At 33.9% G+C, this 24,507-nt stretch overlaps 1 protein-coding gene across 6 annotated transcripts in view; it reads right to left on the reverse strand.

Moving 5' to 3' along the window:
• Positions 1 to 2,585: 2,585 nt before the first annotated feature.
• The window catches only part of Patronin (calmodulin-regulated spectrin-associated protein patronin), a 210,824-nt gene continuing 188,902 nt past the window's right edge, over positions 2,586 to 24,507 (reverse strand). For all 6 annotated transcript variants that reach the window (XM_072532006.1, XM_072532007.1, XM_072532008.1 and 3 more), the window contains 3 exons: positions 17,173 to 17,403; positions 7,691 to 7,973; positions 2,586 to 4,538 (listed from right to left, as the gene is read on the reverse strand). In XM_072532006.1, the coding sequence (XP_072388107.1) occupies positions 4,394 to 4,538; positions 7,691 to 7,973; positions 17,173 to 17,403 (659 nt within the window). In that variant the 3' untranslated portion in view covers positions 2,586 to 4,393. The remainder of the gene's footprint in view (positions 4,539 to 7,690; positions 7,974 to 17,172; positions 17,404 to 24,507) is intronic.

The raw sequence follows: 24,507 nt of genomic DNA on the forward strand, positions 1-24,507 counted from the left end.
CACCTAATAATAGTTTTGTTGCCATCTTCCCAGAAGTGTAGCGTATTTTCTGTGGTACTTGTGTGAATATGCGGTGATTTTTATTTTCCCTATTTTATATTATTATTTAATTATTTATTTTTTAACATATATTCTTAAAATAATTTGTGAGGCACAATGTATAATTATTACACGTTACTTATTTAGTATGAATGATATTGGTGTAAACTGTACCGAAATCGGTATAAAAAAGCTCACAGTACAGATCTTGACTGATATCCGACTGTTTTATATTAAATTAATGCATCAACTTGCAATATACAATTCCAATTTAAACTAACCTATGCGTCTCAAGGCTAGTACACCATAACAAATAAACAATATTACAAACATTTTAAGCTGAATTTCTTTAATTAATATATGTCGAATACGATTTTCAGCGGCGTTATTTACTATTTTCTTTTTAAAAATAACTATTCTTTGTTACAAATGGCAGGCTGAAAATCGAATAGAACATTCGGATTTAGCTGAAAAAGTCCAGCATTTGCCAAATCTAGTTATTTAGTACAACTGGAATTACACTAGTGAGACATTTTTATTGTTTTTCAATGGACAGATTAGTGCACTTATCCTTTTTGCGATTCTTTTTAATTAATCTTTATTGGCACAAATAAAAAACTTTTCTCTTTACATATAAAAATTATTTTATGTAAACAATACGACAAATACCTAATTATAAATACAAAAGGCACATAATACAAAACAAAAGGAAATTACAATAAAATGACTTTCCAAGTAAAAAGTGTTATAATAAATATTCACGGCGTTATAATATCGGTCTAATACTTTATACAAAACAACATAATTTAAAAATGTATAATAGATTATAAATACTTCAAAAATGAAAAGTATTGTGCAACAGTAAAACCATCTAATTAATACATACATAATTAATCCTCGTCTAGAGAGGTAAAAAACATTCAAAAGTGTGTAAGAAGTTTTTCTTAATTTTTTACTTAAACCTTATTTGAATTTATTTTTAGATTACTTTGATGCTCTACTAATTTCTTGATTTATCATAAAATGATGGTTTTTTTCTTTGCCTGTCTGCCGAGTACACAAAAACGTAAACTTTCAATACACATAATCAGCAGGATGAGAACAACAAATAAGAAATCGAAAATGAAGAACAGAAAAATGTAAACGAATACAAAAACATAACAAAGTGCTTAAAATATTTACAAGTTTTAAGCCCATGATGGAGGAACGAACTAGGTAAAAGCACAAAAAATTATTAATGATTTTTAATTTCATTTACAGTAGTTCTCACTATTGTGTTTCGGAACAATTAGATATAGATAAATTAAAATAATAATATATTCGACCTGCAAGTTATTTGGGGATAATTTTAAATAAGGGAATAGTGAAAATAAAATCAGAGCGAGAATAAATAAGGGTAAGGTAACTATCTTCTCTGATGAAAGTCAATGAAAAGTATTTTACAAACCGTTACACTATATGGTTCGGAGGTTTGGGATATTAGCAATGCTAATAAAAAAGTATAACGACAGAGATGGATTATTTAAGATGAATTTGTGGTAAATCACAACTAGAAAGGATCAGAAACGAGAAAAATACGAGATGAAATGAAGTCAGATCGTAATATAGGCGAGGATATTGAGAAAAGACAGTTGACATGGTTCGGACACGTAAACAGAATACCACAAGACAGATGACCACGAAAAATATTAGAATAGATTCCCCCTGAGAAAATAACGGGAGGGCGACCTTGAATAAGGTTACGATCATATCTGGGTATGGTAAATAATTGACTGACTGACCCTGCAAGCCCACATACTCATATAATACTGCTTGATTGACTATTATTAAAAATTCCTTAAAGGTGGAACTAATTTACAAGACGTATACCGAATTTTGGTAGCATACTTTTAATTTAGAAGTAACTACCATTCCATATCGATGACCTGGTTCCAAAAGAGGCCAAGTACATTTTTTCCTTTTTGAGTTATCACCGTTACAGAAGTAACGGTATGCCGATGATTCTTAAGTTCGTACCGAGACGTGCTTTTACGTCACTCGGAAACTAAAAAATGTTCAGCCCGTTGGAATATAGGGTTCCTTTATGCGCTATAATTTAACCATACGAATAATTTGAAATACAGGATTGTTCGAAGAATTTCTTGCTGTGGCTACTTGTAAAAGTAGAAACAAAACGACTAAAGGTACTGCTGTAAAGTACTTCAGATTTCCAGAAAACGAAGATTTGTTACGAAACACTGGATACATGCTTGAGTAAGAGAAGATAAGATAAATTTAAAATATGGTGAGTAAAATAAATACGAATTTACAAGACCATAATCCGACCGATAGTGAGCTATGGATGTAAAACTTGGGTGTTGACACAAAAATATGTAAACCGCATAGACATTTTTAAAGACAGGTACTGAGACAAATACTAGGCTCTATAAATACGAACAACAGGTGGCGAATCAGACATAATTATGAAATATATAATATATATATATATATATATATATATATATATATATATATATATATATATATATATATATATATATATATATATATATAAAGAACCACCTTTATCTCAGTATGTCCGCCTACAACGTCTTCAATGGACAGACCATGTATTTAGGATTGAAGAAAATAGGCTTTCTGTTGAAAAAACTGTTGAATGCAAGAATGTAGGGGAAGAGACCTATTAAAAGACCTAGAGCGATGATGATAGGATGCTGTGGATGATGACGCAAGAACTATCCATGTTGTTTTAAAGGATAGTTTTGAAATAATATCCTTTTTTAAAGGAATTATAGTAAAATAATTAGGCTGCCGACAGCCGAAGTTTTTAATAACCATTTTAATTTATCCTTTCATACAAAAAAGATCAGTATGTGACATCATATGAGCGGATAGTGCAGACAAGCCGACCTTGGAGCAGAACTATGGTCAACACATACATTTAAATAATAGAGCAAGAGGTAAAAAAAAGGTCAAACGACTGTAATATTGGACCTACACCAAATCCGGTTCTGTCATAAAACATTTTCATTTTACCGAGATATAGGGTGTTGGTTTCACCAGCTTAAGAATCTTCTACAAAACACATAAAAGTCTATTTACTGACGCATGGGGTGGTGAAAACACAAAACAATTTTTTGATGCAATGTTTCTTTATGCTGTTCATTTAAGCTCTATCAATTTAATTCATTTACTTAAAATTTCTTATCTCGTCACAGTCAAACTGAATGTCGCTGAATATATGACAGAATTGAGATTATGGCAAATATATCCTGTAGTTTTGTCGCATGAATCGGTAACTATAACAAAAAACGCAAAATGGAATGCACCAAAATACGAAGTTTTTACAACACCCAAAATTATGTTTATTGATTGGAAACTTATTGGAAAAATTATAATGGGTAATCTAAAAAAGCCGAGGAGCAAACTGTGATTAACTGACGAAAGATAAAGAGGATTCGAAATGAAAAAGTTACTGCTAGTCGTAACTGCTAAAACAGTATTTAGTTACTGCTTCTAACTGTTAACCAGTATTATTACCTAATGTTTTATGAAGAAACAATTTTTCTATTTGAAAAATCTGGTTTGATCTACTGGGTTGAACTTTAAAAATCATGCTTTTAAAAACAACAATATTGTAGTTAGCAACTACAAGTCAATTTTGTAATTATCAACTTTGGAACCAGACCGTCTATATGAAGCGTCTATTGGTTGTAAACTTTGGAACAATTAGTATAGCAATTAAACGAGATATGGATGACAGATTTTTCTTAAGAAATATTTTAAATATAATTTTAACAAAAACTTACTTTGCATAAACAATGTGGGGTATTATCAAACACAGTTTGACTAATACTCCAACTCCATTTTTTAGAAAAACAAATATATTAAATGTGAAATTTTAGAGTTTAAAACGTTTATTTTAGATTGGTAATTTTCGTCATTTGAGGAATTTATCATAAACAAAATAATTATACATAATTATTTAGCTAGTAAATTAATTTAACATAATATCTTATGAAAACATAACTTTTTGTAATTAAGAGAAAAACCTCGATCTTAATAAAGAATGTCTGTATAATTATAAAGAGAATAAATGATGTTTTAAAGGAATACAATCATTAATAAAGAGTGTATGGTAAAAAATTTAATAAACATAAAAATCTATCATTAATGTAGGCACTAATGTCGCTCAATACTCTTGATTTTCGAATTACTCAGTATATTTTAAACATACCTGCATGATTTGTTCGACATTGCTTACAAAAAAATAAAACAACGTTTTCAGAAAACGTTAACAAACCTAGTAATTAATAAATTAGATGATTAGTTAACAAAGTTTTAGAGTTTTCACTTAAATAACTAAAGCCATGTCTTTTTTATTTGGAAGGTTTACTTTTTTGCCTTGCCACAAAGAATTGTGGATTGTAAAAGCATCTATTGTTACGGTCAGGTGTTTGGTGTGAACTTGCGAGAAACATTTACCGCCTGAGTTATACCTGCAATGAAAATAAGTTTTATTTGAGTTAAGATATATTATTTTAGATTGGGTAGGGAATAGTAGGGAAGTATAATATATTTAGAAAGAATGTGAATTTTTCGGTTTGTTATTTGGTCACCACAAAATAATTACAAAGACAATGCAGCAGTTAGAAAAAAACGTCTAGTGGAACAATTATATGTAAATGGTATTCAAGTCGTGTCGGAATATAGGATTTAAGGTAGTGGCATATTATCGTGCACGTTGCGTTTCCGGCACGTAGCGTTTCCACTCCAGCAATTGGGCTGCGCGTTCACATTTTCATATACAGAACGTTTCAGTTTGGTTCGGTGAAGATATGATTCTCGACAAAAATTATGTGCAATTACTCTTCTACTTAATAATGAAGAATGAAAAACTGTGTTAAAAAGAAGGTTTGAAGTACATCCAATGCTAAGAGAAAGGAAGAAGGAATGTGAATACTGGACTTTATACAGAGAATTAATTGATGACGATGAAAAACATTATGGATATTTTAGAATGAATAGGATTCAGTTTAAATATGTTTTAAATTTAATTTCACCTTCAGTTAAAAAACAAAATACTACATTTAACGAAGCCATACATATCAAACCAAAAAGTATTTTTATAAAGAAGAGGTATCACTTCCGTACAAAAGTCCTAATTGTTTATCACTTCCGTGATTAATTGTCACAAAGCAATAAAAACACATGCATAAATGACAAAATAGCCTCGAAAATTATTTTTTTTAATACTCTGTATCAAAATCAAACAAATTCCTAAATAAACAACAAGGGGAGACGACGGACATCTAATTCACATTATCCTTACCAACCGGTTACGACTCGTTACGTAGCCGTCGGCATCAATAAAATATTATTTTTGAATATACTGAACGTAACCGTCCGGAACGGTCCGCTATGTTCCGGACAGTGTGCGTTGTTCATATTTAAAACCATTTAAATTATATTTTTCGGAAACTAAACGCTATGTGCTGGAACGCAACGTGCACGATAATATGCCACGACCTTTAAGGGGAAGGAAAAGAGATTAAAATCTACCCTATGTCAATACGTGCTTTTCCTCTGTGGATGTTTACCACCCCAAATCGGGGGTGGAAAAAGTTGGTATTCGCTAGAATATCGCATTTTAAAACAAAAATGTTTGTAGTTTTTTTTCAAAACGTCAATATTTTTTCAGTTATTCGTGACTGAAAGTTTACAAATTACACGTCAAAAAAGTATATTTTTAAACGGTTTTTCGCACATAACTCGTTTGGATATAAAATGAAGCTTATAAAATAAAGAGATTCGTTTTTTATTATTACCGACAACTTAATATCAACCAAGTTATGGCTGTTCGAAAGTAGACTTTTATTCATCGAATACAAAAATCCAAACATATGATGTTGAATAACCGGAAAACGGTAAGTTTTTCATGGAAAACTTATCAAAACTTTTTTAAAGGTCTTTGAAAAATCTTTAAAATGACCACTGGTAAAAGTGATTTGCATAAAAATTAAGTTAAGCTATAATTAAAATAAAGTCCGCCTATATTTTTTGTGACTCAAAAAGTAACAAACTCGCCCCGGTCAAAACCATCGTGGTTGAAACTATTCGTTGTTGAAAGTTTACTTTATATACAAACATTACATTCTGGAAGTTTAACTTGTTAGAATGTTTAGTTATGACAAAATCGGAGTTTAAAGTTATTTTCGGAATTTCTCAAAAAATTTCCTTTTTTTCAAAATAACTCAACAACTAAAAAAGACAAAAAATGCTAGAATAAAAATTAAATGAGATATTAGATTATTTAAAAATTGTATTCGCATGCTTTTAGCATCACCTTCAAGCCGTTTCAGCTAAACCCATATTAAAACGAAGCGCTTGAAAAACAATTACAACATATAAATAAACAAATAAAACATATTACACTACTTTGTAGTCTATTATGAAAGCTACCAAGTGGTTTATATTAAATTTTTAAGTCTGTCTTTTAAAAAAGAGTTGTCCTGAAACGACTTGAAGATGGTGCTAAAAGCATGCGAATACAAATTTTAAATATTCATATACCGTTTAATTTTTAGTCAATAGAAATAAAAAAATCTACAGTGGCCATTTTGAAGATTTCCATGAAAAACTTACCGTTATCTGGTTATTCAACATCATATGTTTGAATTTTTGTATTCGATGAATAAAAGTCTACTTTCGAACAGCCATAACTTTGTTAATATTAAGTTTACGGTAATAATAAAAAATGAATCTCTTTGTTTTATAAACTTCATTTTATATCCAAACAGTTGTCCCAATAAAATCTAAATTTTGCTTGTTATTCGTGAAAACCCATTTAAAAACATGCTTTTTGACGTGTAATTTGTGAACTTTTAGTCACTAAAAATATTTTTCGTTCGAAAAAACTCTAAAGAACATTTTTGTTTAAAATTCACTATTCTAGCAACTACCATAGTTTTTTTTATATAAACTTTTTCCATGGAGGAAAAGCACATATTGCCATAGGGTAAATTTTGATCTTTGAGCTATTTTCTTACTGTCAAAATTTCAAAAAAATCGATCCAAATAAGAAAAAAACTGAGATTTTCCGCTATTTTTACCGTCATATTATCCTGGACTATAAAGCATATGAGACATTGACCTGAAAAATATCACATTCCTGGAATACCATGCTAAATGTGCAGTTATAATTTGATGGTTTCATGCGTGTTCATTATTTTTATATTTTGGGTTACTCATACTGCACTCGTAAAATTGATATTATTATATTTTTCCCTGTGTCAATTCATATGGTTGGTGATATTTCTCTACTTCTCCATTCCGTTTTTTCGGTTTTCCGTGGAAAACTAGCCTCTCCATATTAGCCCGAGAAAGCTTCGGTCTACATGATTCTACCAAAGAATAGATCCGGGGAAATGACTCCAACCAGAAAATATTTTAAAAATGTCATCATTTTTAGTCACAATATGTGATAAAAACATGAGATACCATAAGATAACGGTTAAGACCAATATAAAAACATTTATTCACCGTTTTGTGAAATAATTTTAATCTATTTTTTGTAGACGTTTAAATATACTATATGAATATTTTTTTAAATATAAATCTGTATGATTTTGTCAAAAAATATATAACTTACTTGAAAAATTTGTCGAACATTTTATCGTTAACCTGTTTTGGCCCCGTTCCATATAACTTAGTGATTTCCTCCCTCTCAGGACAAAATGAATAGAGAGCTCTAAATTGACAACCTGCGTCTCGGAACAAAATTAGAAAATGTTTACTCTCAGATCTATTAATTTCTTCTAACACTCTCTTCTTGGCTTCTCTATTCACTGCACCAGGAAATACGCAATATTCTACGGCATTTAACATAATACTTCGATTTGATTTCGTAGCTGGTTGCTTGTACAATCTGGGACCTGAAAAAAAATCATAAAGGATTTGTTAACACAAACTATCTTTCAACATAACTAGACTTCGGCAAATATGCATATTGCATATTTTGCATATTGTGCATATTTTATGCAAATATTTCATATTTTGGCATATTTGTATAAAAGTTTGCATGAAGTGCATAAAAGTTCAGATTTTTATACTGTATTTGAAAATTTTTAAACATACCAATTTATTTCAATTCTTGTATAAAATTTTGTAGTCATTTTAATCAAGAAATGATCTAAGTACGTAATCTCTACAGGTACAAAACATTTACAATTTCAAATAAGATCAATTTAAGTAGCCCTCAACATTCTTAGAAAGTCTCGGTCACTGAGGCATTCAGTTATTGGATAATCGCTAAGGGTTCGCTCATTTGCATTTTATGATCTAATCCCCAAATCTATCTACAATTTATTGTATCTTAACAGCAGGTAAACGGCTAATAGTTTTGTTCCTAATTTAGGGATTTTCCAAAATCTCCCAGTTTATTGAATTAGGTACCTAAACATTTCTAATTTGATGCTCAGATTTGTAAATCATTTTTGTTTTGATATTCAAAGCGTAAACACTCGTTGTGCGTAACAAAAAGGAAGATTGTGATTTTATAATGCCTAAAACAACCAGTGCTTCAACTTGGATTAAACCTTATAAAGAGCTGTCTATGGATATGGGAAAAATCTACTGTTCAGTCTGTGGCAAAATTGTAAGTATTGTTACGATAAATATACTGGCCTAAATTTTATGACTAACTATTCTGTTTTGTTGTAGAAATTTGGCGAAGGATCTAGATTCAAATTATGGTGAATCCTCCAACTAGATGTTCTCGACTATTCTAGTATATCAGGATTTCGTATATAAATACAACATTTTTATATGGAGGGGCAGTTAATACTCAAGACCCGCGGCCGCGATATTTATTGTTACGCTCGCCTAAATAAATTATGTGTATTATTCGTTTAAATAAATTGATATAAATTATTGTGCCTTTTAATGAATTAAGATAAGAACAAGACATTATAAATTAAATAGACATTGAAATAAAAATCATAACAGTGGTGTCAGAAGTGGGATATAAAATAAATTGTGAAAATGGCTACGATTTATGAGCTGACAGTGACTAATTTAAGAAGACATCTTGAAGACAGAGAATTAGCTTCTACCGGAAAAAAGGCTGAGTTAGTCCAAACCCTAAAGAACGCTTTGCTAGAAGAAGGACTAGATCCAGAGACTTATATATTTGAAGATGCTGTCCTATCGTCGATTTCGAAAGTTTCTGGTGATGTAGCCAAAGTTTCTGGTGACATCGCATCATTAGAGAACAAAGTTTCCGGTGACATCGCATCATTAGAGAACAAAGTTTCCGGTGATATCGCATCATTAGAGAACAAAGTTTCTGGCGATATTTCGAAAGTTTCCGGCGACATCGCTTCTTTAGAAAGCAAAGTTTCTAACGAGATTTCTTCTCTGGAAAGCAAAGTTTCTGCTAACATCTCTAAAGTCACTTCTGAGATGTCTGCTCTTGACGATAGAGTGTCTTCGTTAAAAAACCAAGTTGCTGCCGATATGTCGGCCTTCGAAGAAAAGATGAAAGAGATGGAAAAGAAGCTGGAGGAAACAGGGACAGCAGAGAGAGGAAACAATCCAATTACAGCAGAGACAAAAGAAGACGAAACAAAATGTAAGTTGGAGATACGGCCGAAATTTGAAGGAAGTGGAGGTTCTATTCATGTTAAAGTCCCAACTTTCGACGGAAAATCATCATGGAACAACTACATGAAACAGTTTGAATCAGCTGCAAGAGCGAATGGATGGTCTGAAAAAGAAAAGGCTGTAAACCTGACTATCGCTCTTCGAGGAGATGCCTTAGATGTGCTGCAGACCATAGCCGTAGAGGAGACCGATGATTTCGAACAACTCAAGAAGAGGCTAAATATGCGATATGGCCACGAACATTTGGAGCATGTATATCAGTCACAGCTTAAAAATCGTAGACAGAAGAAAGATGAGGCTCTTCAAGAATATGAGGTAGATATTGCCAGGTTAGTACGATACGCTTATCCAACAGCTCCCGAAGACATGATGGAAAAATTGGCCGTTCAAACGTTTATTGATGGTCTTCGTGATCATGAAATGCAGAGAACACTACGATTAGCTCGTCACAAGACGCTGGTTGATGTTTTATCCGCCGCCCTCGAATACGAGTCAGCTACGCAGGCCTCTGGCGGTTACAGTAAAGTTAGGACTGTAAAAGAGGAAGGAGATGAAGATAAACTTGACCAGCTCTTTAATTTGATGAAAAGCATGACATGCAAGAAAAAGAAGACCATAAAATCAAGAAACTCACCATCAGGAAAACCAGAACGAGTCAACCTTAGGGGGGCAGCTTCGACCCGGAACTCTTCCAAAGACCCTCTTATACTAATAGCTTCTTTGAAATGTCGTGAAGATAGTGTATATGTAGATGGAGACATAAATGGTAAAAAGCATACGTTGTTGGTGGACCAACGAGGTTACGACTTCGGACCGCTACAGGTGAAAATGCCAACATTCATGGAGAAATCCAGGTACAATTGGGAATTGGGGCAGAAAAGTTTGTCCATACTGTTATAGTTGCTGACATCGAAGAGGATGTTATATTAGGAATGGACGTAATGAATATGCATGGATTCCAATTGGATTTTAAGAATAAGGTAATCAAAGTTGGCAACGAGGAGGTATTTCTTCATCCACATAATGACAACACTGTGCAAGCAGCCATTACAGAAGATACAGTCGTGCCTGCGAGAAGCGAAACGATCATAGTAGCGCGACTACAGGGAATTGTAGACGAAGGGAGACCTGTTATGATGGAGCCTTGGAACCACGACGATGAGGTTGGCCGTGGAATCATAATTGGAAAGGAATTGGTGACTTCGGCTAAAGAAATTCCTGTGAGACTTATCAATGTCAACGACTACCCAGTGACCATAAAGAAAGAGACAAAAGTAGGAACTTGTGTACCTGTGACATCCATAATCCGTCAGGCGACAACATCTGATAATTCCAACGACAAATTCGACCAAATGGTTGCAGTTGCAGGACAGTCTCTAAATCAGATGGAGAAAAGGAAATTAAGGGAATTTCTTCGGCAGTATCGTGATATTTTCGTACCGAAAGGAGGAAAGACGGGAAGAACTACGGTTGTTAAGCATAAAATTGATACTGGTAATGCTAAGCCAATTCGTCAAACAGCTCGACGATTACCACAGGCGAAAAGAGAGGAAGCTGAAACGATTGTTCAGGAAATGAAGAAAGACGGGGTGATAGAACCTTCTACGAGCCCATGGGTCTCTCCGGTGGTCCTGGTTAAGAAGAAAGACGGAACGACGAGGTTCTGTGTGAATTACCGTTTGCTGAACAACGTTACCAAGAAAGATAGTTATTCTCTGCCTCGGATCGATGACACATTGGACACATTGGCTGGAAGTAAATTGTTTTCTACTTTAGATTTGAAGTCTGGATACTGGCAGGTAGAAATGGACCCAGTCGATAAAGAAAAGACAGCCTTCACCACAGGATCTGGATTGTGGCAATTCAACGTTATGCCATTTGGACTTTGTAATGCTCCTGCGACATTTGAGAGGCTTATGGAAAATGTGTTGAGAGGGTTATCTTGGAAAACATGCCTGGTTTATTTAGATGACATAATCGTCTTGGGGGAGACGTTCGAAGATCATTTGAGGAATTTAGAAAACGTTTTTAATCGACTTAAAGCTGCCCAATTGATGCTAAACCCCAAGAAGTGCCAGCTATTTCAAGGTAAAGTCAATTATCTGGGTCATATAGTCAGTAAAGAAGGAGTGGCCGTGGATAAGGGAAAAATCGATTCCATTAAGGAATGGCCAAAACCAACTGACAAACATCAAGTGAGAAGTTTTCTTGGACTATGTACTTACTACCGGAGGTTTATTAAGAAGTTTGCAGATATTGCTAAGCCATTAACGCGACTTACGGAGGAAGCAAGAGATTACCGCTGGGATATAGACTGCCAAAATGCCTTTGAAACGTTGAAAAAGCATTTAATAACAGCAGCAATTTTAGGGTATCCACTGCCAGAAGGAGAGTATATCTTAGATACGGATGCAAGTAATGTGGGAATTGGAGGAGTGCTGTCTCAGATTCAAGGAGGACAGGAACGAGTCCTCGGATATTTTAGTAAAGTTCTTTCAAAACCTGAACGGAATTATTGCGTCACGAGAAGAGAACTTCTGGCAGTAGTGAAATCAGTAGAGCACTTCTATCAATATCTCTATGGCAGAAAGTTTCTAATCCGAACCGACCATGCCGCCCTTAAGTGGTTGATGCAGTTTAAGAATCCAGAGGGTCAGATAGCCAGGTGGATTGAACGACTCCAAGAATACGATTTTAAGATTGAGCACCGGGCCGGAGTTAGCCATAGAAACGCTGATTCTCTTTCCAGAAGGCCATGCCCAGCAGAGTGTTCCCACTGCAACAAAACGGAATCCAAGGAAGCAGCAGTGCTAAGAACGACGATTGTCAACGACGACTGGACGCCTACTAAGATAAGGGAAGAACAAGAGAGAGATCCAGTTATACAGAAAATCCGAAAATGGAAAGAGGAAAACCGTCGACCACCTTGGCAGGAAATATCAAACCTATGCTCAGTAGTTAAGACGTATTGGGCCCAGTGGGACTCCTTTATCATCGAAGATGGCTTGCTCAAACGAGTCCTGGAAAATGATGACGGTTCAGAGAAGAGAAGACAGTTGGTGATCCCAAAGAGCAGAATAGCCGAAGTACTTCGTCAGTTACACGACAGTCCATCGGGAGGGCATTTTGGTGTAAAGAAAACCCTTCAGCGAATTCGGGAACGGTTTTATTGGATGAACAGTTCCGACGATGTAAAAGACTGGTGTAAGAAATGTACTATTTGTGCAACGAGTAACGGGCCTTACCGAAAAAGGAGAGCTCCTATGAGACAATATAATGTTGGAAGCCCGTTTGAAAGAATAGCTTTGGACATCGCTGGGCCATTTCCAGAAAGTGAAAATGGAGGCAAGTACATGCTGGTAGTAATGGATTACTTCACTAAGTGGGTCGAGATTTACGCACTTCCAGACCAGAAGGCCGCCACCGTTGCAGATAAGTTGATCCAAGAATATATCAGCCGATTTGGAGTGCCTTTGGAGATCCATAGTGACCAAGGCAGGAACTTCGAAAGCGATCTATTCCAAGGAATATGTGATAGACTAGGCATGAAGAAAACAAGAACTACCGCGTATCATCCGCAATCGGATGGTATGGTAGAACGAATGAATAGGACAGTTGGCAAGTATTTGACAAAGATGGTGTCCGATCATCAGCGAGACTGGGACCAATACCTTCCGTTCTTCACAATGGCCTACAGATCTGCTGTTAACGAATCAACAGGCCAGACACCAGCCAAAGTCCTATTCGGACGCGAAATGCGACTACCTTGTGATCTCGAGTTTGGATGTCGACCTGGAGAAGATGTAGCAGGTGAAGATTATGTGATCGAATTACGAAGAAGAATGGACGATGTACATGAGTTGGTCCGTTCCCACCTTCAGATCGCTAGCGACCGAATGAAGAAACGGTACGATACACAAGCCGAAAAGGATTGCTTTAAGAAGAACGACAAGGTCTGGCTCTATAACCCCAAGAAGCGAAAAGGTTGTTCTCCCAAATTGCAGCAGTTTTGGGAATGCCCATACCTAATTATGGAGAAGATCAACGATGTCATCTACCGAATAAGCAAGATTCCGACGGGAAAGCCGATGATAGTACACCATAACCGGCTGGCGTCTTTCGAAGGTGACCACGACGTAGAGGAAGAAGTGGAGGTAAACCAAGTCCAAGACGTGTCTGACCTCACGTTTGAGGAATTCATGGGTGCCTATGGAGGTACCGGTAAAGCAAGACATGGTGTTACCACTGAAGAAAAGCAAGATCTACTCGCGCTCCCCGATGACTACTCGCTGGCCCTTACCATCCCGGCCAGTATCAAAGACGCACCAGGGTTGGTATCCGTCTTTCGAAGGAAGTTTGGTCGAGTTGCAGAACTTCAATGCCAAGTGCCAGCTCCCGGTAAAACCTTGAAACTCCAAGATGCATCACGTTACCTTTTCTACCTGGTAACAAAAGACACTGCCCGTGACCAACCTACCTACCGAGATGTATGGGAAGCCTTACTTCAATTGAGAGAGCACGTACTAGAGTCCGACGTGCAAAAGTTAGCCATGCCAAAGTTGGAGTGCCGCCAATTAGATTGGAGGGTTATCCGAAATATGGTGGAGGAGATCTTCAAAGACACCGAAGTCCAGGTGTTAGTCTGTTGCAATCCGCTAAGTACCTTGTGCGGAGAGAAAACCGTCCCTTGTCATTTTTATACAACTGGAAGTTGTAAAAGAGGGTCCAGTTGCCGATACCAGCATACAGTTCCGGTTCCAGTCCCGACAAGGTTCCAGGAGGAACCATCTTTTAAGAGGGGGACAATGTTACGATAAATATACTGGCCTAAATTTTATGACTAACTATTCTGTTTTGTTGTAGAAATTTGGCGAAGGATCTAGATTCAAATTATGGTGAATCCTCCAACTAGATGTTCTCGACTATTCTAGTATATCAGGATTTCGTATATAAATACAACATTTTTATATGGAGGGGCAGTTAATACTCAAGACCCGCGGCCGCGATATTTATTGTTACGCTCGCCTAAATAAATTATGTGTATTATTCGTTTAAATAAATTGATATAAATTATTGTGCCTTTTAATGAATTAAGATAAGAACAAGACATTATAAATTAAATAGACATTGAAATAAAAATCATAACAGTATCTAATATTTTCTATTAAATATCTAATATTTCATACATACAGGGTGTTTCCAAATGATACTTACAACGTTTGACTGTAGATACTTCTCGAAAAATTGAACAAAACGATATAGTTAATGAGGGGTCAAACTTATTTACTTTTCGAGATACAGGGTGTTAAAATGAAAAAAAATTAAATTCTTTTAGTTAATAACAACAATAACTTTAAAACCAATAAACGTATTTACTTGAAATTTAGTACTCGTAGGTTGTTTTTAAATGAAAAATAGCTTCCTTTAGTGAGAAAAAATTGTCCATGGTACAATACAATGGTGTGTATTTAGAAACATTTTTCACCTTTACTTTTTTTTATGAAGTCAGCTATTCTAAAACACAATTATTTTTATTGTAATTGAATTAACAAAAAAAAAAAACTTTTGTTGAATTTTAAAATAAGTTATATGATGTACTAATGGTTAGTAACAAAAACTAATTTGTGGATTAATACTGCATTTAAAACACTTAGCGAGTGTTTTTTTTTCCAAACCAGTTATTTGATTAACCAAAAACACCTTGTATATTTTTATATTTTAAAGGTTGGGTTAAAATAAAGGTTTTTATTTTTATTTATAGATAGCATGTGAGAAGAAATTTCAGATAGACCAACATGTGAGAACTGCTTCACACATTGCAAAAAAAGGAAAAATAGGAGGAAAACATCAAACTTCAATGGCTAAATGTTTCCAATCTACTTCAAAAAAAAGTAGATGAGCAAGAAACTTAATGAAGACTTGTGTCGCGCATTAGTGTCTGCAAACATACCGCTTGCAAAATTAGCAAATGTAAATTTTAGTTCGTTTCTAAAAAATATTGCAAACTTAATGTTCCAAGTGATCGGTCTCTAAGAAGAAATAATGTGAACGGGCTATACTCGTCGGTGTTAATTAATATTAAGGAAGAAATTGCAGATAATTATTTTTACATATCTGTAGACGAAACCACTGATTCCTCAGGAAAGTATATTGCTCATTTATTGATTGGTGTTCTTAAAGAAGATACCTTACCAAAATCTCATCTTATTTCATGCCAGCAACTTGAGAAAACAAATGCTTTAACAATTTCGCGTTTTATACAAGAAACATTAGCAACTTTTTTTCTTCCGACAACTATTCCTTCTAATAAATTACTGCTTATTTTATCGGATGCTGCTCCTTATATGGTGAAAGCAGGACAAAATTTAAAAATATTTTTCCCAGATTTAATACATGTTACTTGTGTAGCGCATGGATTAAACAGAGTTGCAGAGGAAATACGAAAAAAGTTTCCTCTTGTAAATACCATGATATCCAGTGTCAAAAAAGTATTTCTTAAATCTCCTATAAGAATTCAACTTTATAAAGAAATGCTACCTAACATTCCTCTTCCACCACAACCTATTTTAACGCGATGGGGAACATGGTTAGAAGCAGCTAATTTTTATGCAGATCATTTTGTTAAAATAAAGAACATAATTGATACGTTAACAGATGAAAGTTCCCAATCTCTTTTGGATTTTAAACAAACTTTTCAGAGTAACTTGCTTCAACAAGAACTTTCATTTATAAAATCAAATTTTAGTTTTGTTCAAAAAACAATTACTCAGTTAGAATCACCAAAACTGTCATTGTTCGAAAGTACAGCATTAATAAAAGAATTTGCGTCATGTTGTCGGAACGTTAGAGGTAATATTGGAAAAGATATTTTAAAAAAATTTAAAGCTACTATGGAAAAAAATAAAGGTTACCATATTCTTTCTGAAGTAGTCAGTGTTCTAGCTGGTAATATTTCGGAAACAATTAATTTAGAACCAAATGTTTTGGTTAGTTTGAAAAATGCTCCCGTTACATCAGTTGATGTTGAACGAAGTTTTTCCATATATCAATATATGTACTCAGACAGAAGCCACAAGTTTTTGTTAGAAAATTTTGAACACCACTTGGTCATTTATTGTTACCATAATTCTAAATAAGTTTATTCATACTTAAAAATGATGTAGTTACTTAAAATAAATGTAAATCTTAATGAATAGTAGGAAATATTTAGTTATGTACACTTTTTTTTAAATAAAATTGTTACTATTTTACGATTTTTTTATTTATTTGTATGCATATTTTGTAAAATATTTGCATATTTTCGGGTAAACACGTGCATATTTATGCGCATATTTTCTACATTTTTATTTGCATATTTGCCGAAGTCTAAACATAACATTCTGGGCGTTTCTAATCTGGACGTCTGGATAAACATCCTAAGTATTAAAACACCTAGTTCATTGTGTAAAAAAAATAACTTAAAATACATACCATTATAATCCATCATACTGCTGGGTGTCGAGCTGATATCACTAGATCCGTCATCAAACATTCTTCGACCTTTCGTCATAAAACCTGGTAAACTTCCTGGGCCAGAAGGAGATGGAAGATGTCTCATACTAATTCCAGGAGATGGCGCTCTCCTCGGTGGCGTAGCACGGCCTAAACCTGAGTCAGTATCACCGTATCGGTACGCTAGACTATCTTGATCAGTACTGGACCCTGAGAAAAATGTAAACAATTAGATATTACTACTGCTAGAAAAATATTTATTATTTAAGTAAGAGTGTTAAATAAAAATGTTAAATGTATTAAACACTTCAATATTTTAAACGCCAGACGACCTCCTTTCAGTTCCAGTTCTAAAGTTTCGTAGTCGCATTTCGTAAGCTATTACGAGACGTACACAAAAAGTTTTGCATATAACAATCTAGCAGAAGTTACTCGACTTCGTAAATATGGCTTTCATAAATTTTGACATTTCTTGTGGTAAACAATAATGACAGATTAAAAATCCATCTGGTGTGTAGCTGCAACAAATTTTCAAAACAATCAATTTCGGGAAAAAATGGAAATTTCTCGTAAAAATTTTCGTCCATGATTTTATACGATTTTAATTAAACATCAATTCGTCGATCTAGTTCATCGTGGTTTTCGGGATAAAACACCAGACCAATCAAATTTTCATACATGGTTTAAATAATTCAAGCGTGGACGAACTAGCCTCAGTAACCTTGATACAATAAAGAGGTTGTCACGTTCGGTTAAACACCGATTTCTGAATGTTCCAGGTTGACCATGATAAAATCGATTTTACCAGACACACATGCTGTGACATGTGTCACAGCAAACGTATAATGCTCCATGTGTCACAGCAAATCCAGCAACGTTTCGCTCTTCAATCCCATTTTCCATTAAAACAATACCTAGCGGTTTTTTTCGGTGTAAAATGCATTGGAATAATATACTTTTACAGTGATTAAAATATAAAACCTTTATTACACTCTCAAACTGTTGTACGGTGAATTCTTCATATCTGTGATTGTTTGTTTGCACTAGTGATAACTCCACTAACATCTGTTTTTGTGTGTTCGCAATGCAATACTTTTATTGACACGCAATATTGTTCATTTCATGTTGTTGTCAAAGTAAAATAAATCATCTCTTCCACGTTCCACGCTTTAATAGATTTTACATATAATTTCTACAAAATATCAACAAAATTGTGAATTCGACAGACTTCTATGAAGGTATCATTAAGTGTATTTGAAATTACTTGTTATGCCTTTTAATACCTGTACTGTCTCTATATGTAACAACCCTGTAAAAACAACGAATGTTCTTTAACTTTTCTAATGAAAAGCAAAAATAGTGGACAAGATACTTTGCCGACTTACATAATATTAGTAAACGATTTAAATTTAGGTTTATTCATTAAAAGAAATTTTGTTAAAAGCTCTTATTAAGGGGTAATAAGTAAAACGAAAAACAAATAGAAAGTAATGTTAGGTCCAGGATCCCAAGCTGTTAAAAAGACAAAAAATATATTTTGTTTATGAAACTCTATTCATATACACTGTTTATGTTTAAACTTACTTCTGGCGTAATTTACTTATTGCAGTTATTTTATTAGGCAGTTTCGAAATCGTAAAGTTAGATGGAATAAAAAAATGGATATAGTAGGATAATGCTTAATATGTGTTTCAATGTAATGGTATCTCTTAACAAGTATTTAAACAGAGAAACAAAAGGATTTTAAAGAAAAGGAAATATACAGAGAAGTTCGGAATGAAGTAAAACCTATTACAAGGCAAATACATCAACAATCACAGAAAAAGTTTAATGGCCAAATTGAAAATGATTTACATGGAAGAGTAACGTATGTACACAAAATGACAAAAAACATAAAAAGAACAGACAGAGACACCGTTCACTTATAAGTTATTAACGAATAAAAGTAGATGCAACACTACGAGAATCTGAGGTATAATTATAGAAAGAGTATATATTGTGTAGAAGATTTAAAAAAGTAGACAGCGAAAAGTAGATGGTAGACTTAAAAAAAACTTGATACCACACAATCATATAAACAAACGACCATATAACAACGCCAAAACTTATGGAGGCTATAACAACATTAACTAATATAAAAGTAACAGGAGTAGGATCAGAGGGGATTAAATAAACATGTAACTTTTAAGATATGAAGCTAACGACTTCAGCGAACAATTGTGAAAGCTATAGGGGTATCACTCTTTTGAATGCAATCTAGAAAATATAGTCCAAAATTATTAATAGATTAAAAAATATTACAGAACCCAGTATAAGACAAAAACAACACGTTTTTCGAAAAGAACAGTGTGTTCATTATAAAACAAAGTATCGAAAAATGAAGAGAATTTAATGTATAAACTCATATTGTACTTTATTGCGTTTATACACACACACACACACACACACTATTTTAAATTATGAAAAGGATACCCTTCTTCTTCTTCTTGTTATGTAGACATGACTCTGTCTATTTGTCAATGTGCCTCCAGTAAGTTGTCGTTCCATCGTTTTCGTGGTGTTCCTACTGATCGTCTTCCTATTGGGAACCGTCTCTTTCCGTCTTTATTACTCTATTTGTTGTCATTCGGCTTATATGATCGTTCCATTCTACTCTTCTATTTCTTACCCAGTTCTTGATGTTCTCCACCTTGCATCTACGTCGTATATCTGTACTTCTAGCTCTGTCCCATAGTGTCTTGCCATCAATTGTTCTAAGTGTTTTCATCTCTGCTGTTTATAACATCCTTTTAGTCCTCTTTCCCAGGTCGTATTTCTGGCGCGTATGTCATTATTGGTCTGATGACTGTTTTGTAAATTCTGCCTTTTATTTCTTTCCCGATATTTTTATTTCTCCATATTGTTTCATTCAGGCAGTCTGCAGCTCTGTTTGCTCTATCCACTTCAGTTTCGAGCTTTCCGTAGCTAGATATTTAAACTACATCACTTGTTCTATTATGTGACCTTCCAGCTCCAATTTACATTTTAGTAAAGTTGCAACTGTAATCATGCATTTTGTCTTTTTTGGGGAAATTAACATGTTAAATTTTCTGGCGGTTATATTAAATTGGTGCAACATACGTTGTAAATCGTCTTTACTTTGAGAGAGTAGTATTGCGTCGCCTGCACAGTAGATTATTTGAAGTTGTTTTCCTCCCATTTGGTATCCTTTTTTAGTTATTACTTTTTTTTATTATTTTATCCATAATCAGGTTGCATAATAGAGGACTCAGGGAATCTCCCTTTTACTTTTATTGTGTTGTTTTGGTAAATATTTTCGATCGTTTTGATTATTCCTTGAGGTATCTCTCTTTCGTACAATAAGTGAATAAAGTCCTTTAATTTGGTCAAATGCCTTCTTAAAGTCCACGAAACATAGATATGCCGACTTGTTGTATTCTAATGATTTCTCTTGCACTTGCCTCATTATAAATATAGCGTCGATGCATGATTCTCTTGACCTGAAACCTTGTTGTTCTTCTGCTAGTGTTATAATTTCTTTCAGTTTATTTGTTATCACTTTGGTTGTTAATTTTAGAGTTGTATTTAATAAATTAATTCCTCTGTAATTTTCCGGGTCCGATTAGTTTACCTTTTTGAAGAGAGGTATTAGCATGCTTGCTCTCCATTCTGGAGGAATTCTGTTTTGTTATATTATTTTTTAGATTAGCATAAATAGTTGTTTGGTCAGATCTATTCCTACTTTAGGAGTTCGTTCGGTATTCTGTCCTCTCCTGGTAATTTTCTATTCTTTAATTTCCTTGATGCTTCCTTTACTTCTTCCTCCTCAATATTTATTTCTTCGTTTGTCGTTACCTCTGGTATTGGTGGTTCGTTATCGTCACATTTAGCAAATAGGGATCGAAAGTAGTCTACCCACGTTTCCTTCTGAATGTGTTTCGTTTTTATTAGTTCGTTTATCTCTTTTCTTTGTCCTCTGATCATTCTCCATATTTCTTTTTGTGTTCTGTTGAAGTCGTGTTCCATCTGTTTTGAAAAGTTCTGCCAGTGTTCCCTTTTTATTTGTCTAACTAAAGTATTCGTTTCATTTCTGATTCGTTTATAGTGATTATACGCCTGTTGTGTTTGTTGTGTTCTATATTGTAAAAAGGCTTTTTTCTTTACATTTTGTCTTCACTTCTTCTCTAAACCATGGTGTTTTCTTTTTTGATATTTGCTGCCTTAATTATGTTATTTTTGAGTTTTTCCCAGCTTCCTCGGTGTTATCGTGATCTAATATTTCATTCCCAGCGATCTTCTCTGATATTCTTTTTCTGCATAAGTATTCCGTGGATTCCTTATTTAGTCCTTCGACTTTGATTTTTGTTTGTGTTGGCGCCGCTCTCTTGGGTGTGAAGTATTTCAGGATGATTCTTATTTTAAATAATACTAGGCTATCGTCGCTACCTACATATTCTGAGTTGAGGCATCTTACGTCGATTATTTTCGATGGATGTATATCTCTGTTGGTTATAAGATAATCTATCATAGATCTTTGTCCACGGGTGTTACTAAATGTATATTTGTGTTGGTCTTTGTAGTCAAAAAATGTGTTGTTTATTCTAAGTTCATTATTCGTACAGAAATTTATCATCATTTCTCCATTTTCGTTTTTAACATCCTCATTATGTTTTTACTTAATTCCGGGTATGATTGCCTATTCGAGCGTTAAAATCCCCCAATATTATCATCTTCCCTCTGACTTGATCTACTACTTGTAATTGGTCATAAAACGTTTCCCTTGTTGTTTGAGGCTTGTTATTTTCTGGGCGTATACTCCGAAGTTGTTCAGGTCTTCCCTCTCCATTCTTATCTTTGCTGTTACAATCCTTTCTGATATGTATTGACACTCACAGAAAAGGATACGAATAATACCTAATTAGAGCCATCAACAGTATGTTGTTTCAAGAAAGCTGTAGACATTGCTCACAATATTATTTATTATCTTTAATGGGAATTACTCACAATTTTAGTTTAAAATACGTTTATTTTCTCGTCTAGATTTCCACTTCGGAAATTGTTGTCACAATATATAATTTGTATTTTTATAAACTGTAAGAAATAAATGTATTTTACACTGAAATTCTAGTTAATTTCCAATAAAAATATTAATATTTTTGAAATGCTACAAGAAAATAGCTTCTGAATAACATTGTTCACAATATTGATAGGTTTCAGTATGAATACGGAACAATTCTCAGATTATTGAAGAACAAGATATGAAACAATAACAATGATAAAACTATAAAACAATGGCCACACCTTTGTTATATAGATGTGAAATCTGGCTTGGGACCAGGAATGGAATGGGGTTGTTTTTAGTGAAAAATCTCGATTGTTTTTAGTTAGAGATGAATGATGGAAGAGCCAGGGTCAGAAGACGACGTGGTGAAAGAAGAAATGCAGTTTTTTGTCCAACGCACGTGCACAGTACTGTTGGGATTATAATGTGGGATGCCATCGCCTATCATTCGAGGTCACTTCCAATAATTTTCGTCAGCGATACGTAGAAGAAATTCTGGAACCTTATCAGACACTTAAAAATCCAATTTTTCAGCAGGATAACGCAAGGCCACACAATGGGGGAGTCACCATGTTCTTCTTTGACCATGCTGGACATGATGGGTCGGAGAAGTCTTAATTTGGAGCATCCTCAATTTTTAGGACCACTTCAAGAGGCGTTAGAGCATGGAACGAGATACCAAAGAAGGATATTGACCACCTAATCAAAAGCGTGTCCCGACGCATCCAAAAGTGTGTTGTCCACCGAGGTGCATCAATACATTATTAATTGATTTACGACTGTAATTTGTTTTAATTATATTGAAATTTTGATCGTTTTTTATTTTGCTACCTTGTATAAATGTACAAAATATTTTGAAAATATAGTAATTTAAAATGAATCTTGTATATAAAGAGCAGTATCCAGCAGAAATACTTCCTTGAGTGTTTGAACCTCACATCGATCATAATTTGATAGCATAAAAAGGAACTATGAACCATTACATTTACACAATTTACAAACAACCATTAAAACTATGCAAACAGATTTTGATACCTTGGTATTTCATACATAACCTAACTTCATTTAGAAGTAGATAAAAGTAGAGCAGAAATGACTTTAAATAAAATAAAATTGGTCAATAGTTATACAACCATGTATATTGAAACTCAGCAGAATACACTGGAAGCGGTTTGAAATACGGCTTTTTTAGAGACTATTACAAATATTTTTCGTTTATTGTAGAAAATGAATTTCTAACTATTTATCATGATCAAAGCCTTGCAAACCCCTGAGATTATTCGCCTTATTTGCAAGATTATTCATCTATAACTTGCTGTTTTTTACTGCTGTCGTGATTCTTTTTCATTTTTTTTCTTAAACTTTCGAGTCCTTAATATGCATTGCTATATATATGCATATATATCTTTTTCTACGCCGCCCATACATCTTCTTCTAGGTCTTCCTCTGCATCTAGGCCATAGTGATGTCCAGTTAGTTATCCTTCCCAAAATATCTGTGTGTGGTCATCTCAGTATGTATTCAATCCATTCGAACCGGAGCGACTTTATGTTCCTGACTAGGCGTCCCACCTTTAATTCTTCTTCTATTTTGACACTATTCTTTTTCCTCCTCTTGCTACATTGGGGCCTAGTATTGTTCTCATTATTTTTGTTTCCTAATTTAAGAAGACTTCCTCTATTTTGTTAAGCGTGGCTTTTTCCATTCCATATATAACAACAGATCTTATTTTTGTTTTCTTACCTAGAGTCTTGGTTCTCAGCAAACTTTTATTCATTCCATATGCTTTCTTGCCTTTCAAAATTCTTTCGTCTGGTTTCTCTTTATCGATTTTTTTTATTCTCAAACTCTGGTAGCTGAAGGTGAATACTATTTCAAATTTATAGTTCTGTGTAATTAAACATTGCTGTGTTGCCTTTCACAATAAACATGTATTTTGTGTTGTGTTGGTTTATCAATAGCCCTATTCTCTTTGCGTCTTTATAAAAATTTTTAATTGCTCTTGTTTCGTGTCATATTTGTATTTGCTACTATATGACCAGATCATCTGCATTTGATATTACTCGAAACCGACTATGAATTATATATAGTACTTTGTTCCATTCCATATTTGATGTGGTAGTGTTTAGTTATTACTTTTTTTACATTTGCTTCTGGGACTTCTATAACTACTATGTTTAAAGGTTGACCTATCAGGTTGGATATATTTTCATTTATCTGCTGTTCAAACTTTTTCTTATTTTACGGTCTTC

The sequence above is a fragment of the Diabrotica undecimpunctata genome, chromosome 5 (assembly GCF_040954645.1).
Source record: "Diabrotica undecimpunctata isolate CICGRU chromosome 5, icDiaUnde3, whole genome shotgun sequence".
NCBI classification, from domain to species: Eukaryota; Metazoa; Arthropoda; class Insecta; order Coleoptera; family Chrysomelidae; genus Diabrotica; species Diabrotica undecimpunctata.